Source organism: Rhinopithecus bieti, unplaced genomic scaffold (genome assembly GCF_001698545.2).
Source record: "Rhinopithecus bieti isolate Rb0 unplaced genomic scaffold, ASM169854v2 scaffold_13207, whole genome shotgun sequence".
Lineage (NCBI taxonomy): Eukaryota > Metazoa > Chordata > Mammalia > Primates > Cercopithecidae > Rhinopithecus > Rhinopithecus bieti.
In genome coordinates this window covers 1,778,523-1,795,493 of record NW_016807866.1, presented here as the reverse complement: position 1 = coordinate 1,795,493, position 16,971 = coordinate 1,778,523, and the positions used below count along the sequence as shown (strand labels likewise).

General features: G+C 45.4%; 1 protein-coding gene across 1 annotated transcript in view; it reads left to right on the top strand.

The window, feature by feature from the left end:
- The first annotated feature begins 10,809 nt into the window (after positions 1-10,809).
- The window catches only part of URB1 (URB1 ribosome biogenesis factor), a 79,507-nt gene continuing 73,345 nt past the window's right edge, over positions 10,810-16,971 (top strand). Inside the window, exon 1 of the mRNA XM_017883969.1 lies at positions 10,810-11,051. Within this exon, the coding sequence (XP_017739458.1) occupies positions 10,910-11,051 (142 nt within the window). The 5' untranslated portion in view covers positions 10,810-10,909. The remainder of the gene's footprint in view (positions 11,052-16,971) is intronic.

Below are 16,971 nucleotides of genomic sequence, written 5' to 3'. Positions count from 1 at the left end.
AGAAAGAAAGAAAGAAAGAAAGAGAGAGAGAAAGAAGCTGGTCCCTGCTGCCAAAAAGGGTGGGGACCACTGCTCTAGTGGGACACTGGAATGGGCTTTTCCACCAGAATTTTGTTTTCTTCTTCCTGTGAACTGGTTGGGACACTCTTCTCAACCCTGGTTTCTGAATACCCCCTTCCCTCCCCACCTCTGGCCCACTCTGTTGGCCTCCTTAGGCCAGGCTCACTCCCTCATCCTCTTCCTCTGCTCGAGCAGCAGCATCCCTGTCCTTGAGCTCTCTGTGACATACCTGAGTTTTGGGGGCCTGGCTTTCCTTTGAAAATGCCAGCCAAATCTGATTTGAGCTCTTCAAGTCCTCAAGGACCTGATATTACACACACACACCCCCATGTGTGGAGTATATATTGTCTAAAAATTCATTTTTCTTTTAAAAAATATTTTATTGTTGTAAAATATACATATATGTATATATAAATATATACAGTATATACATACATGTACATATATACATATGCATACACACATATACATACATATATACATACATGTATATTTTGCATATATATGTATATGTATATTTTACACACATACATATATACATATGTGTATATATGCTTATATGCATACACACATATACATATATGCATACACATACATATATGTATATACATAAATATGTAGATACATAAAATACATATGTAAAATAAATATGTATATATAAATGTGTATATATAAATATACATATATGTATAAATATTTTTATTGTAAAATATACATAACAAAAAATTTACCATTTTAACTTTTTTTTTTGAGACGGAGTTTCACTCTCTCGCCTAGGCTGGAGTGCAGTGGCGTGATCTGGGCTCACTGCAGGCTCCACCTCCCGGGTTCAAGCGATTCTCCGCCTCAGCTTCCTGAGTAGCTGGGATTACAGGTGCCGCCACCACGCCTCTATTTTTAGTAGAGACCGGGTTTCACCATTTTGGCCAGGCTGGTCATGAACTTCTGACCTCAAGAAATCCGCCTGCCTCAGCCTCCCAAAGTGCTGGGATTACAGGTGTGAGCCACTGCGCCTGGCCCATTTTAACCATTTCTAAGTGTACAGTTCAGTGGTATTAAGTACATTCACATTCTTGTGCAGCCACCACCACCCGGTATCCACAGAACTCTTTATTTTGCTAAACTGAAACTCTGTACCCGTTAAACACCAACTCCCCATCCCCACCTCTCCCCAGCCCTGGCAGCCACCATTCTACTTCTGTCTTTATGGATTTGACTTCTCTGGGTACCTCCTATCAGTGGAATCATACAGGATTAATTGGCTTATTTCACTTAGCATAATGACCTCGGGGTGCATCCCGGTTGTAGCACGTGTCAGAATATCCTTCCTTCCTGAGGTTGAATGGTATCTTGTTGTATGTAGGCACCACATTAGCTCTTCTAGTGACTGTCTCTCTTGGAAGGAAGAAGAGAGGGGTAGTCACGGATATACCCAGTCTGTTTCCCTTTGATCGGCAGCAGTTTAAAAAAACAAGGAAAACAGAAACCTCAGCAAAAGTCTCAGAAGGGTGAGGGAGAGGTGGGGGAGGCTGAGGACTGTTGCACACACAGGTGTCTGGGGAAGGAGAAGGCTGGAGCTTCAGGCGGTTGTGGGTCCTGCACACCCAACCCCCGAATGCGACTAGGAGCTGTCAATGGCGCCCTCTGTAGGTGGGAATCTTAATTTACGTTTTAGCAGTGATGATCGTGGTCCGTGAATTTGAAAAATACATTTTTATTATGGCGAAATATATGTAACATGAAATTTACCATAGTAGCCATCTTACTTGTAAAGTTCAGTAACATTAAGTACGTTCACATTGTTATGTAGCCATCATCAACTTCCATCTCCAGATCGCTTCATCTTCCAAAATTGAATCTCTGCACCCATTTAAACACTAACTCTTCATTCCCTTTTCTCCTAGCCCCTGGCAACCACTATTTCACTTTTTAAAATTTTTAAATTTTTCTTGAGACGGAGTTTCACTCTTGTTGCCCAGGCTGGAGTGCAGTGGCGTGATCTCGGCTCACTGCAAGCACCACCTCCCAGGTTCAAGCCATTCTCCTGCTTCAGCTTCCCGAGTAGCTGAAATTAAATTACAGGCATGCGCCACTGTGCCCAGCTAATTTTGTATTTTTAGTAGAGACGGGGTTTTTCCATGCTGGTCAGGCTGGTCTCAAACTCCCGACCTCAGGTGATCCGCCTGCCTCAGCCTCCCAAAGTGCCGGGATTACAGACATGAGCCACTGTGCCCGGCCTTCACTTTCTGTCTCTGTGAATTTGACTACTGTAGGTACCTCATATAAGTGGAATTATACAGTATTTGTCCTTTTGTGCCTAGCTTATTTCACTTAGCATAATGTTTTCAAGGTTGTGAGAATTTTATCCCTTTTTAAGGCTGAAAAATACTCCATGGTACATATACCACAGTTTGTGTATCCATTCATCCATTGATGGACACGGATGGCTTCCACTTTTGGCTACTGTGAATAATCCTGCTATGAACATGGGTGTATAAAAAATTTACAAGTTTGAAATGCTCATTCTCAAGAGAAAGCTTAAGGCTACCAAAAAGAAAATGAATCAAAGCCCACAAAGGGAATTTAGAATTAATAAAAGTGAGCTCTGATCAAAGGTATAGTCCAGAGGTTCTCAATCTTTCTCAGTTCATGGCACCTTTAGTGGCTCAATAATTTTTCAAGTGCCCCAGGACAAAACCCAAACCTAAACCCAAACCTAAACTGTTAGGTTTATTAAATAGCTATGTCCAAACAACATAAGTATTGGTGTTCTAATAATAAAGAAGCAGTTTACATATATACATAAATACATATAGATGGAAATAAAAATGTTTTCTTTTATTCTTTCTTTTTTCTTTTTGAAACAGAGTCTCCCTCTGTCTCCCAGGCTAGAGTGCAATGGTGTGATCCCTGCAACCTCTGCCTCCCAGATTCAAGCGATTCTCCTGCCTCAGCCTCCCAAGTAGCTGGGACTACAGGCACTTGCCACCACTCCCAGCTAACTTTTGTATTTTTAATAGAGGCGAGGTTTCACCGGGTTGGCCAGGCTGACTCTCCTGATCTCAGATGATCTGCCCGCCTTGGCCTCCCAAAGTGCTGGGTGGGATTAGAGGTGTGAGCCACCATGCCCAGCCCTCCTTTATTCTTAAATAAGCACCAATAATTTTGAATGGGGTGTGTGCTGGTTGGACATGTCATTATTTCTTCAACCTTGAAATCAGATTGGATACCATACTCTCATTTCTTGACCTGTGTTGATTTTAGCTTGGTACTTGACCTTTTTTTTTTTTTTTTTTTTTTTTTTTTTTTGAGAGAGAGAGAGAAGGTCCTGCTTTGTTCCCCAGGCCAGAGTGCAGTGTCTTGATCAGCTCACTACAATCTCGAACTCCTGGGCTCAAGCGATCCTCCTGCCTCAGCCTACCAAGTAGCTGGGACTACAGGCAGGCACCACCACACTTGACTGATGCTTTTTATCACGGTAAGCCCTGGAAACCCAGCGTTGCAAAGCTGTGACCTCATCTGAAGGAAAGTAGCACAATATTTTTTTTTTTTTTTTTTAGATGGAGTCTCACTGTCACCCTGGCTGGAGTGCAATGGCATGATCTCAGCTCACTGCAACCTCTGCCTCCCAGGTTCAAGCAATTCTCCCTGCCTCAGCCTTCTGAGTAGCTGGGATTACAGGTGCCCGCCACCACGCCTGGCTAATTTTTGTATTTTTTTGGGGTAGAGATGGGGTTTCGTGATGTTGGCCAGGCTGGTCTTGAACTCCTGACCTCAGGTGATCTGCTCGCCTCAGCCTCCCAAAGTGCTGGGATTATAGGCGTGAGCCAGTGCACCCAGCCGGAAACTAGCACAATCTAATGTTTAATCTATAAACTACCTCGAGCTAGTAGTTTGCCTGGTAATGAACAGATGTCAATAAATGATAGATTTCCCTCAACTTTTGAAAACATTCCAAGGCAATGTGGTGCTTTGGGCACTTTGGTGCCCAGTTTGGGAATGGCAAATCTAGACAATTTAAATATTACAGAGACTTTACCTTGTCCAGCCAGGTTCTGCATGAGCTACTCCAACTGGCCTTACTTTTACCATGATTGCCCTCCCTCCATTTCAGACACGCTGGCCTTTTTGCTGTCCCACCTCAGTGCCTTTGCATCAGCTATAGCTTCTGCTTAGAAGGCTCTTACCTTTGGGTTGCCTTGGCTTTTCTCCCTGTGTTAGGCTCTTCTTGCATCGCTCTAAAAGAATACCAGAGGCTGGGTTATTTATAAAAGAAGTTTAATTGGCTCCTGGTTTGTACAGGCTGTACCGGAAGCATAGTGCCAGTATCTGCTTCTAGGGAGTCTGCAGGGAGCTTTTACTCATGGCCAAAGGCAAAGAGGGACAAGACATCTCACCTGGTGGAAGCAGGAGCAAGAGCCGGGGTATGGGAGGTGCCACACACTTTTAAATGACCAGATCTCATGAGCACTCACTCACTATCTCGAAGACTGCACCAAGCCATGAGGGATCTACCCCCATGACCCAAACACCCACCACCAGGCCCCACCTCCAGCACTGGGGATTACAATTCATTATGAGATCCGGGTGGGACACATATTCAAGCTTGATCACTCCCTAACTCATTCAGGGGTCTGCCATTCCCTGCCCATCCCAGTCACTCTTACCCACTTTACTCATCTTCAGAGTGTCCTGGTGACCTGCCTGCCATTCTGTCCATCTTCCTGCACCTTAAGGGGCAATCTGCCTAAAACAAACCTCTCTGAAAATACAATTATGTTTACTATTAGCAGTCCAGGATGACTTCAATAGGAACAAAGGAAAATTACAGTATAGATGTCATTTAAATGTTAACACATTTAAATAGTAATGAACAGTAAAGACCAAAGAATATAAGTAAAATGAGGCTAATGCAGAAAATTTTCACAATTTAAACTAGCAAGCCAGGAGTACTCTGAGAGGAGATGTTAAATGAGAAGATAATAACAGTATCATGACACCAGCACTCAGCTACCCCTGAAGATCTGTGAATCCGAATTGCTCCCCAGCAGGGGAAGAAACATCCCAACCTTCCAATGGGAAGAACTTCAAAGTCAAATTGCAAAGGGGCATGAATACCAGGGTGGGAGGAATTTATGACTATATTTTATAATTTACCACACCACCCTCTCCCACTGATTTTGGTGCTGTCTTGATCACATATCAAGTTTCTATAATATTCTCCAGGTTCATCTATGTCAAAAACATCAAGATTTCCTTCTTTTTTAAAGCTGAGTAATATTTCATTGTATACTAAATACTGCCTTTTTTTTTTTTTTTTTTGAGACGGAGTCTCGCTCTGTCGCCCAGGCTGGAGTGCAGTGGCCAGATCTCAGCTCACTGCAAGCTCCACCTCCCGGGTTTATGCCATTCTCCCGCCTCAGCCTCCTGAGTAGCTGGGACTACAGGCGCCCGCCACCTCGCCTGGCTAGTTTTTTTGTATTTTTTAGTGGAGACAAGGTTTCACCGTGTTAGCCAGGATGGTCTTGATCTCCTGACCTCGTGATCCGCCCGTCTCGGCCTCCCAAAGTGCTGAGATTACAGGCTTGAGCCACCGCGCCCGGTCAATACCGCATTTTTTTAACCCATTGATTTGTCAATAGGCATTTAGGTTGTTTCTGTAAACTGGCTATTGTGAATAATGCTGCAGTGAACAGGGAGTGCAAATATCCCTTCAATAACCTTATTTCAATTATTTTGGGTGTCTGCTGAGTGAAAGAAGCCAGTTACAGAAGGACATGACTCTACTTATAAGTGGTACCTAAAATAGTCAAACTCACAGAAGTAGAGAATAGAATGGTGGTTACCAGGAGCCAGGAGGTAATTTATCAAATCATATACAGTAAATATGTGCCATTAGATTGTATATCAGTTATACCTTAATAAAGCTGTTTCAAAATTAAGAATAAAAAGTTCCTATCTATGCATAGGTCTTTGTTTTAACTACACTTTTCTTTCTTTTCCTTCTCTCCCGTCCCTCCCTCCCTCCCCCTCCCTCCCTCCCTCCTCCCTCCCCCCTCCTCTCTCCTCTTCCCTCTCTCCCTCTCTCCCCCTCTCCCTCTCTCTCTCTCTCTTTCTCTCTTTCTCTCTTTCTTTCATCTTAGACAGGGTCTTGTTCGGTTGCCCAGGCTGGAGTGCAGTGGCACGATCTTGGCTCACTGCAACCTCCACCTCCTGGGTTAAAGTGATTCCCCTGTCTCAGCCTCCCCAGTAGTTGGGGTTACAGGCGTATGCCACCACACCCAGCTACCTTTTGTACTTTTAGTTGAGACGGGGTTTCGTCATGTTGGCCAGGCTGGTCTCGAACTCCTGACCTCAAGTGATCTATCTGCCTCGGCCTCCCAAAGTGCTGGGATTACAGGTGTGAGCCACCATGCCCAGCCTTGACTACACTTTTTATTTTGAAATGATTCTAGATTTGCAGAACATTTGAAAAAATTCCATATACTCTCAGCCAGTTTCATCTAATGTTTTACGTTTCTGACAGTTGTAGGGTACATTTGCTAACTAAGCAAGCAGCGTTGGGATGTTACTATTAACTAAACGCCTGACTTTATTTTATTTGCGTTGTACTAATTTTTCTCCTTCTGGCCTTTTTCTGCTTCAGCGTTCAGTCCAGGGTACCAAAGTGCATTTTATCGTTGTGTTTCCCATCACATCTGGTCTGTGGTCGTGTTTCAGTTCTTCATTGCTTTTCATGACCTCGACAGTTCTAAAGGGTACTGCTCATGTACTTTTTAGACTGTCCCTCAATTTGGGTTTGTCTGATGTTTTCCACACAATTGGACTGGGATTATGGGTTTCGGGAAGCATATACAGAGGCAAAGCATCTTCATCACACATCACATCAGGGGTACATAAGAGTAACTTGATTTATGTACATCTAACAGCATATACATGACATTAACTTCTATCCCTTGGATAAGGTAGTGTTTGCCTTGCTTCTCTATTATAGAGTTATCATTTTTCCCTTTTCATATTCCAGTCTTTAGAAGTAAGTCACTAAACCTACACTGGGGAAGTGGGGAGGAGTATTTGAATTAAGCTCCACCTCTTGAAGCGAGAGGTATCTACATATATTATTTGGATTACTTTTGTAAGGAAGATTTATCTCTTCTCCCCCATTTATTTACTTAGCAACCAATTTATTTTTATTTTATTATTATTATTTCTCCTAGAGATGGGGTCTTGCTAAACTGTTGCCCAGGCTGGACCCAAATTCCTGGGTTCCAGTGATCCTCTTGCCTCAACCTCCCAAGGTGCTAGGATTACAGGCATGAGCCACCATGCCTGGTGATCATCATTTTTTATATCAGTATAGACTTACATATGTTTACTTTTTACCCTAGGTTATGATCCAATGCTATATTATTCATTTTGTCACCAAAACTGTTCCAGTGGCAGTTCTTTCAAGTTGGTTCCTATGACTCTTTGACATCGTTCCATTCTTTCTAAATGGTGCTTTGTTTTCTATCACATATTTATTTATTTTTGTTTTACATTTATTTTGTTTTTTGAGACAGGGTCTCCCTCTGTTGCCTTGGCTGGAGTGCAGTGGGGCAATCCAGCTCACTGCAGCCTCAGTGTTCTGGGCTCAAGCAATCCTCACACCTTGGCATCCTGATTAGCTGGGACTACAGATATGCACCACTATACCCAGCTACTTAAATTTTTTTTCATTTTTTTTGGAGAGACAAGGTCCCACTATGTTGCTCCTGAGCTCAAGTGATCCTCCCACCTCAGTCTCCCAAAGCACGGGGATTACAGGCATGAGCCACCATACCCAGCTTCTCCTACATATATAAATTAGCTATTGCTAATGTAGAGGTAATGCTGCCAATTTTGGTAACTGATTTTATGTCTGACAACCTTGCTAAACTCTTATTTAGTTTGCATTTCTGTTGAATTTTCCAATTAGATGACAGTTTCATTTCTTATTTCTTTGTCTTGCCTTATTTCACTAGCCATGACCTCTCGTAATAGATAGTAGCATGGTGGACATCCCTGTTTTTCCTATTGTTCCCAGTTATAATTCAAGTGCATGTAAAGTTTTCCCATTGTTCATGATGGTTGCTGCAGGGTTTTGGTATATAATCTTTACCAAGTTAAGGAAAGTCCTTCTATTCCTAGTTTTATGTGAATTTTTAAAATCATAAATAGGTATTTTTTCAATTATCTTTTCCCATCTATTGAAATAATAATGGATTTTTCTCCTTTAATCCATTATTGTGGTGAGTTATATAAGCAAGATATTATTTCCTTGTATTTCTTGTGTTTTTTTTTTCAAGTGCAGCTTTGTATTCAGTTAGCTAATATTCTATTTACACACATTTATATCCATACTTGAAATAAGTTCATCATTTTCATACTTTGTATTATCCTTAGCTTGTTCTGTATTTAAGGTTATATGAGCCTCGTAAAAGATGTTGGGATACTTTATTTTTTATTTGGTGGAACACACTGCACAAGGTGAGAATTATGTTTCTGAAAAGATTGTTAGAACTTAACTGAAAAATCATCTTCACGTTGGGAAAGTGCTATGGTTTGAATGTTTGTGTCCCCCTCAAATTCACTAAGTTGAAACCCCATCCCCAATGTGATATTATTTGGTGGTGGGGGGCCTTTTGTGAGGTGATTAGCTCATGAGGGGGGAGCCCTCAGATAGAATTAGTGTCTTTATGAAATAGGCCCAATCAAGAAAGGTCAGGAGACAGAGAGTGAAGTTTGAACAGGAAAAGTCCACGTGAAGTGACTATCTGAGCCACTTGAGCTCTGGGCAAAGAGTTTCAAAGAGAGAGAACAAGTACAAAAGCCCTCAGCCTTTTTCCTCAGCTTAGAATGTCCTAGGAGCAGTACCACGTAGTCTGCAACTAACCAGAATGCTCCTGGAGGCAAATAATGCAAAGCTTTGATATGGAAAGCCAAGTCACTATCCAGAGGTTGGTGAGCCTCGTAACTGAACAAAGGGTTAACCCAGCATCAATGATTCATGGCATTAACTTAGTCTAAAGCATCAAAATGCACTTCTGAGCCACACTTGCCATCACACACATCTCTGGCTAAGGCTGTAAATGGGCACTGCCAACTTCTGTTTCTTTGTTTTCAATTTGGGACTAGAATACACTGGGTGAGTCCTGGCTCCACCAGTTACTAGCTGGATAATCCTGGGAAGTTCCTTATGTTCTTTAATTGTTTGTAAAGCAAACCAGTGCAGAGAGATGGTAATTTGAACAAGGTCACACAGGCAGAAACCAAACTCAGGGCTTTTGACTGTTTCTGAACTCTCTGATAACTCTTTGGTTGGGACCACCATGGCAGAAAACAAAGTTGGTGGTTAGAGATTAACCAGAGGACCAGTGTGGATAATCAGTCAGAATTAAGTCTGTATTCATTAATGAGTGCTGCCTTTTACAGATGACTTTTTGAGCATATCCCCCTCTCAATACTGCTGCATTAGCTCATATCTGCTGGGGGTGACACCCTGTCTCTGACCTGCCTACAGCAGACATCTCCACAAGCACAATAATCTTGTCAGGACAGAGGCTCAGCGTCAACACACGTGCTTTTTCTACTAGAAACTCTGCAACCCCAACAGGCCACAAAAGGCCACATCCTCAGATGTTCAAAACATATCTGCTTACAGAGTATGAAACACTATTTTCCTAGACTAGAGGACAACCTGATCAAGAATTTCAGTAATCACCAAGTTACTTATCTAATGCGCTGGTTCATGATTTATTTGGACACATACCCAAGTATTCATGAAGTCGTATTAAAATATGTACCAGCCTGTTTTTACTTATTCATTTTTACTTTCATTTTATTTCAGAGCATTTAATGCGGTTCACAAGTCAATAACATCTTCCAAAAACACACTGTATTGTTTTCCTCGTTAAAGCAGTTTTTCGTACATTGCATCATTTTCTGTTCATAACAGTCCCAAGGACTGGATAGGGTTGGCTTTGCTGTCTCCATTTTAATGGCAGGACCTTAGATGTGGAGGCCTTATGCTGTCCAGGAAGGGGTTTTACAGACGTTACTTCGTTTGGTCTTCTCCTCCCACCCTGTACGGCACAAAGAGCCCATCAGTTTGGGGAAGTCTGGGGTGGAGGGCAGTCTGGAGTGACATCCTACCAGACCAGTCGATCTGGTTCGGGGTGTGACATAAGCTAGGGGTCGAAGTCAGGGGCACCCGCAGAGGGGGACCTGCCTGGCACCTAGCCAAGGCGAATCCGCCTTCCCTGCCAGCCACCCGGGTCTCGAATTGGCAAAGTATCGAATCCTGTTGTGTGTGAATCAAGCTTTTCATGCGACACCGTCAGGGCGACCTCGGGTCAAGAACTACTCATTGTGCTGCTTGTATGCGCCGGGGCCCGTGTCTTCGCGGACCGGCCGGGCCAGGAGTGAAAGATCTGGGAGTTCTTCCTGCCAAGAGCACCCGAGAGAGCCACCAGGATCAGGAGCGCGCCCCAGTGGACCCCAAACCCCGCAGCCGAGGGAGGGGAGTGTCGTGGAGTGTCCGCTCGCCCCATGCCGTGACCGAGCCAACCGGGACAGCAAACTCATAGCGAGACCCACGACTCTGGATTCCCGCCGGCCCGCCCCTTCCACAGGCCACGCCCCTTCCGCCGGTCCCGGCCTCCCGCGGGCCTTCGCCTTCCGCCTGCGTTTCCCCGAGCCCCGCCTCTTCCGCTATCCCCGCCCCTTCCTGCCCCATGTGGTCCTGAAGCGCGTGTTGGCTGGCTGTGCTAGTGCTCCTGCCGGGACCCCTCAGGTGTGTAGTTTCCGTCGCGCTTCCGCCGTGTCGGCCATGGGGGTCTCCAAGAGGAAGGCCTCGAGCGGCCAGGACGGCGCGGCTTCCTCCGCGGGCGCAGCCAAGCGGGCCCGCAAAGAAGAGCTCACGGGCGTGCGGTTCAAGGCTCAGTTGAAGGACCCGCAGGGCCCCGGGCCAGGTGAGTCCGGGGCGGCAGGCGCAGGATCAGCAGCACAGGCTGGCGAGGCGGCCTCCGTGTGCCAGGCACAACCTCTCTTTTCTGCAGCTTTCGGGTCACCTAGGCTCAGTGGCAAGCCTCTGGTTTGCAGAAAACTGAGGTTCAGGACTGCTCTGTACTTCCTTGCTCTGGACTATCGGCGATAGCGAGGGGGCCCCGACTTGCTTGATTGGGACCCTTTCATGTTACAACACATTTATTTCCCTTGCCCAGGCAGCATCCCTCCGCTAGCTCTAAATTTTATTGCAGTTGTCAGGGAAGTAAATGAAGTGTCCTTCTCTGTTGAGTCCTTACTGAGTCAGCTCAGGACAGTTCATGATACACTTTGCTACTCCTTGGGGCGTCAGCACCGTTTTTTCAAGAGCTTCCATCCCCCAACACTCATACTGACTTGATAACTTGTAACAAGCTGCTGGAAGCCACCACAGCTACTTGTCAGTTTACCAGGAATGGGCCAGTGACTGAGATGGAGTCGACTCTCTAATTACACTTTTTGTAAAGTGTGACCATCCTTCACGACTACTTGTAATCGTTTGGAAAGTAACACGGTTTGGGAAAAACGCGATTGAACATGTTGCCATGTGGAAGCATTGCTCTAACGTAAAACAGTGGCAGTTTTCTCTCAGGATAAATAAAGTATTAAATTAATGGCCAAAATAGCTTCAACTTCAATTTTGTCCTGATTTTTTTTTTTTTTAACAGACAGGGTCTTGCTGTGTTGCCCAGGCTGAATGAAGTGCAGTGGCACAATCATGGCTCACTGCAGCCTTAAACTTCTGGGCTTACGCTGTCCTCCCACCTCAGCCCCCCAGGTGGCTGACACTGTAGGTGCACACCACCGTTCCCAGCTATGCTTTTTTTTTTTTTTTTTTTTTTTTTTTTTTTTTTTACTTTTTGTAGAGATGGAATCTCACTATGTTGTCCAGGTTGCCCTCGAACTCCCAGTCTCAAGCAATCCTCCCACCTTGTCTTCTCAAAGGGCTGGGAGTATAGGCATGAGCCACCACACCTGGCCTGTTTTTAAACTTTTGATACCTGTACTTGCTAGTCACAGCTAGGAAGATGATACTTACATTAGCATAGAGTTATAGATTTCCGAATTCATTATTTTTTATTTATTTATTTTTGAGATGGAGTTTCGCTCTTGTTGCCCAGGCTGGAGTGCAATGGCGCGATCTTGGCGCATCGCAACCTCCGCCTCCCAGGTTCAAGCAGTTCTCCTGCCTTAGCCTCCCAAGTAGTTGGGATTATAGGCGTGCACCACCACGCCCAGCTAATTTTGTATTTTTAGTAGAGATGGGGTTTCTCCATGTTGAGGCTGGTCTCGAACTCCTGACGTCAGGTGATCTGCCTGCCTCGGCCTCCCAAAGTAGTGGGATTACAGGCATGAACCACCGCGCCCAGCCTCATTAAGTATTACTAGAGGCTATTATTTGCTAGGGTAGACAGAAAGTGATGAGTAAAAATCTCAAAAAGGCTCTGCCATTGTGGGGCTTTACAAACAGTCCAGTCGAGTGGGGAAGGCAGATATCGGTCAGCAAAATCATATACATAGAGTTTCAAGCATGAGTTTTCCAAAGGAGAGGTACATGGCGCCTGAGGGTGTTTAACAGGCTTTGGATCTAATCTGGGAGCTCAAAGAAGGCTCCCCTGAGGAAGTGGCTTTTCAAAAGGATTCTAGGATGGGACAGGGACAAGAACCTTTCTGGCAGAAGAAAGAGCACATTTAATTGTTAAAAAGATGTAGTATCTATATTTCATGGTCTTGCACAGAGAGTCTCATGACATTCAGATGCTACATCATTTGAACACGTGTCAGAAGGAAACCTGGGTTAACAGCCCATGGGTGTAGGTGAGTAGTTGAAAGATGGGGCAAAGCTGAGTCAGTGGGTGAAAGTGTGGTCTCTTGTTTGAGGCTGTGTTGAACTTGTGTTTGAGTCTGGTCTGTGTCTTGAATTCTCTCCTCCTCTCTTCCTCTTGATATGCTCCCATAACCTCCTATGATAGGATTGCTGGAGGATCAGGGAAGTGAAGTTGATGGCTGTTAGGAGACTTTGTTTTCACCAGGCATGTGAGGGAAGGGTTCTGATGATGCTCCCTTCGTGTAATGAAGGAACAAGAGGCGCAGGGTTAGATTGGTAAAGACTGAGGATATTCCAGAGTGGATCAATGTCAGCCTGTGGGAGGATCCCCCATCAAGAAGGGTTTGGCTCCAAGCCAATTCCTTTGAAAATGTTTGCCCATGACTCCACTGGTGATAGAGAAAAGGCCATACTGTAAGAGAGTACACTAATGGTTAAACTCTTGATCCACTTCTCCCCGCATTGCTTCTGGTTTCCCCACTGCATTAAGTGGTAATTCTGATTACCTGGATGTTCCTGCCAGAACCCTCCGTCTGCATCGGTCTATCCCCTGGCCTTGGTGGTTGATTCTCCTCCTGAGAATTTCTGGAATCCGTCTGCTCCCCCTCTTTCCTTCATCATCATTCTAGTCCAGGCATCATGGGTCCCGGCTGGGACCCCGGCTAGAGTTGCCCAGAATTGGTCTCTCTTGCACTTGCTTCCCTACAGCCCGTGCTGTGTGCAGCAGTCAGATGATCCTTTAAAACTCCAAATCTGATTATGTCACTCCTCTCGTGACACCCTTCAGTGGTATCCCACTGCCATTGGGATAAAATCCAAAGTCATTTCCATTGCTTCATCTAGCCCTGCCTGCTTCTTTGACTTCATCTCAGGCTACCCTCCTCACTCACTCAATCACCCCTCCCCACTCGTCTGGCTCCAGTCACTCTCTGTACCCTCCAGCCTTGGGGCCTGGAATGTGGTCTCACTCTCTGCCCCCTCAATACTTATGTTTACTATTACTAATAATAGGTTCAGCATTACTTCTTCAGAGGAAACCTTCCCAACCCTCTAATCTAGATCATGTTCCCTAGTTACAGCCCTCATTACACTCTTGATGTTTGCTTGATAGTACTTCCTACAGGTGCTATATGTGTCTATGTAAGTGATTGCGGTAGGTGCTTAATACATATTCACGTTGGTCTCTGCCATTAGATTGTAAGCACCTTGTGGGTAGAGGCCATTTCTAATTTGCTCACCAGCACATCTTGGGCACTCCCTGTGATGCCTGGAGCACGTGGTATGTGCCCAGTAAATGATGTATGGAAAGATGAACCTGCAAAGAGACGGCAAATGTAACAGGCCAGCGGTTTCCACCCTGTACTACTCTGGAATGCTGGGAGTTACATGCTAGAGTTTGGCGAATAATTCCTTTAAAAAGAGTAAGTAGTTGCACTGCTCTTTCTGCATTAACAGCCCTTGCTATCACTCGCATTCTGTGTTTTCTTGAGGGACAGAGTAGGTATTATGCATGACTCCAGGGTGCCTGTGCCGACTGAATCCTGTGACCCACAGTCACCTTGGCCGGAACACCCATGGCTCTTGCTCATAATCACCACCAGACCATGCTGCAGACAGCAGTGATGGAGTCTGGCCCCGATGCTCAGAGCAGCGCCTGGCATAGCAGATGCACTCCCTTGGTGACTGTTAAAGGAATGACGGTGGTTGCTGCGGAAAATGTTGCAGCATAAAATGGGATCTGAAAACACCTGTGAGGCTGGCAGAGACCGAATGTGACCGAATTTTCACTGCTGCTGCTGAGGACACCTGGGGGGCTTCTTATGGTTTGAGAGTTTACCTTGCCATAAGTGTGATGCTGGATGCTTTGTGTGTAAATTAGCCTTTTTACCCTTCATACAAACCCTGTCAGGTAGGTTCTGTTCTTGTGCCATTATACAGGTCAGGTACCCAAAGCTCAGAGTTCATTGTTACTCAATACCATGCAGCTAGTAAGTGGCCGAGCAGGGATGCGTGCCCAGGAGTCTGGCTCCAGTTTATGTTCTTACCTGCTGTGTTTTTGGTGTAAGGTCCTGCTCATGCGTCCCTGGGCAGATGTTGCTTAGCAGCATCTGGACTTGAATCTGAGACATGCAGAATTACTGTCCAAGAGGAACGATGTGTCGGTCCTCTCTGCTCAGCTAGTGGAGCTCACCTGCAGTACCGAGCCCTGTTCTGGGCCTCATGCTTCAAGGGAACATAGAAAGTGACCTGAACATAGAAGGATCTTGAAACTGTCATTTCTGGAGAGAGGTTAAAGGAAGCGTTTGGTCTTCAGAGGTGCCGACTAGGGTGACGGCAGTTGGTGTGGGAAAGAAGGATTAGATCCCTTGCCTCTGGCCCCAAGGCAGAGGAGGAAGGACCCCCTGGGGATGCCTGGGCACTCCCTAAAGCAGACCACCGTGTTCTGATGTGTCTAGGAAGACTGTACTGTGTTTCTCCAAGGTCGTGGCATTTTGTATTTTACTGTATTGATAATTACTAAGTGTGTTTTAGTAGAAATATTTAGTCCCTTTGTCTGTTTTTTTTTTCAAATAAGGTAAGTCTCTACTCCCCCAGAAGAGATGAAGGCCCCAGTAAGATGTGTTACCTTTAGCTTATGCTCTCATGCGGCTTCCAGACACTGCCATGCCCTGCCTTCCTAGTTCTGAGAAGTGCGGCCCAAAGAGTAGAACCAGAGAGAGGCAGGGTTTTGTTTTGTTTTGTTTTGTTTTTGAGACAGAGCCTCACTCTGTTGCCAGACTGGAGTGCAGTGGTGCGATCTCAACTCACTGCAACCTCCACTTCCCAGGTTCAAGCGATTCTCCAAGAGGCAAGTTCAAGTGATTCTCTGAGAGGCAGTTTTATAGAACAGGTTCTGGCAGGAGAATTTCGTGGGCAGCAGCACACAGGTGGCTCCCAGTTGGTTGGGTGGGGTTGTGGTGGGGGTTCAGATTCAGGTGTCAGTGGTGTGGGAGGGGAGGTTGTATTAATTGCAGGAAGGATAGTAGAATCCTCAGGCCGTTGAGACGGGAGATTTTTGAGTGGGGGACTTCTGGGGTCTGACCTTATGGGGAAATACTTGAGTGGGGTTCCCCGCTTTGGGTTTTGAAGAGCACTGATGTTAGCTGATGCTTGGCATGCTGACCGTGGGCCAGGCGCAGCACGGACACTCCATGTGCCACTGCACTCAGAGCAGCGGGTGTCAGCTCCATTGCATGGGCAGAAATTGTCCGGTTTGTGAAGGAAGAACATGGGCTCTGGAGCCAGACTGCCTGGATTGGAGTCCTGGCTCTGCCTCTCCTAAGCTGTGTATCTTTGGACAAGGGCCTCAGTTTTCTCATCTGTGAAATACTAGTACCTAGGGAAAAAAATACTCGTACCTAGGGTGAAGGGTTGTAGTGAGAATTAACTGATGTCACGTAAGTAAAGCTGTTGGTAATGTTTCATTACCATGCTCTATATGGTTTTTCTTGTTATACCCATGCTATAGTTGAGGGAGCAAAAGCTATATGGGGATCCAGACGAGTCATTGCCAGAGTCAGTACTCAAACCTGGGACTCACATTGGCACTCAGTTTGTCTCATTCATGTATTGCCTTCTTGGTTTCTAAGTGTGTTCATAATGTCCACGTGGATTAATCTACTAGGGCAGCCATAACAAAATGCCATAGACTGAGTGGCTTAAACAAGAAGAATTTATTTTCTCACGGTTCTGAAGGCCATGTTCACGGGCAAGGCATTAGCAGAGTCACATCCTGGTAAGGGCACATCCTGGCTTGCAGACAACTGTCCTCTTGCTGTGTCCTCATGTGGCCTTTCCTCTGTCCACATGCAGAGAGGGAGCTCTCTGATGTCTCCTCCTTCTCTTATAAGGACGCCAATCCTATTAGATTAGGACCTCACCCTCATGACCTCATTTAACCTGAATTATCTCCTAAAAGGCTGTATCTCCAAATACTGTCTTTTTAGTGCGTGGGGTTTCTTCCCTCCCCTCCCCTCCCC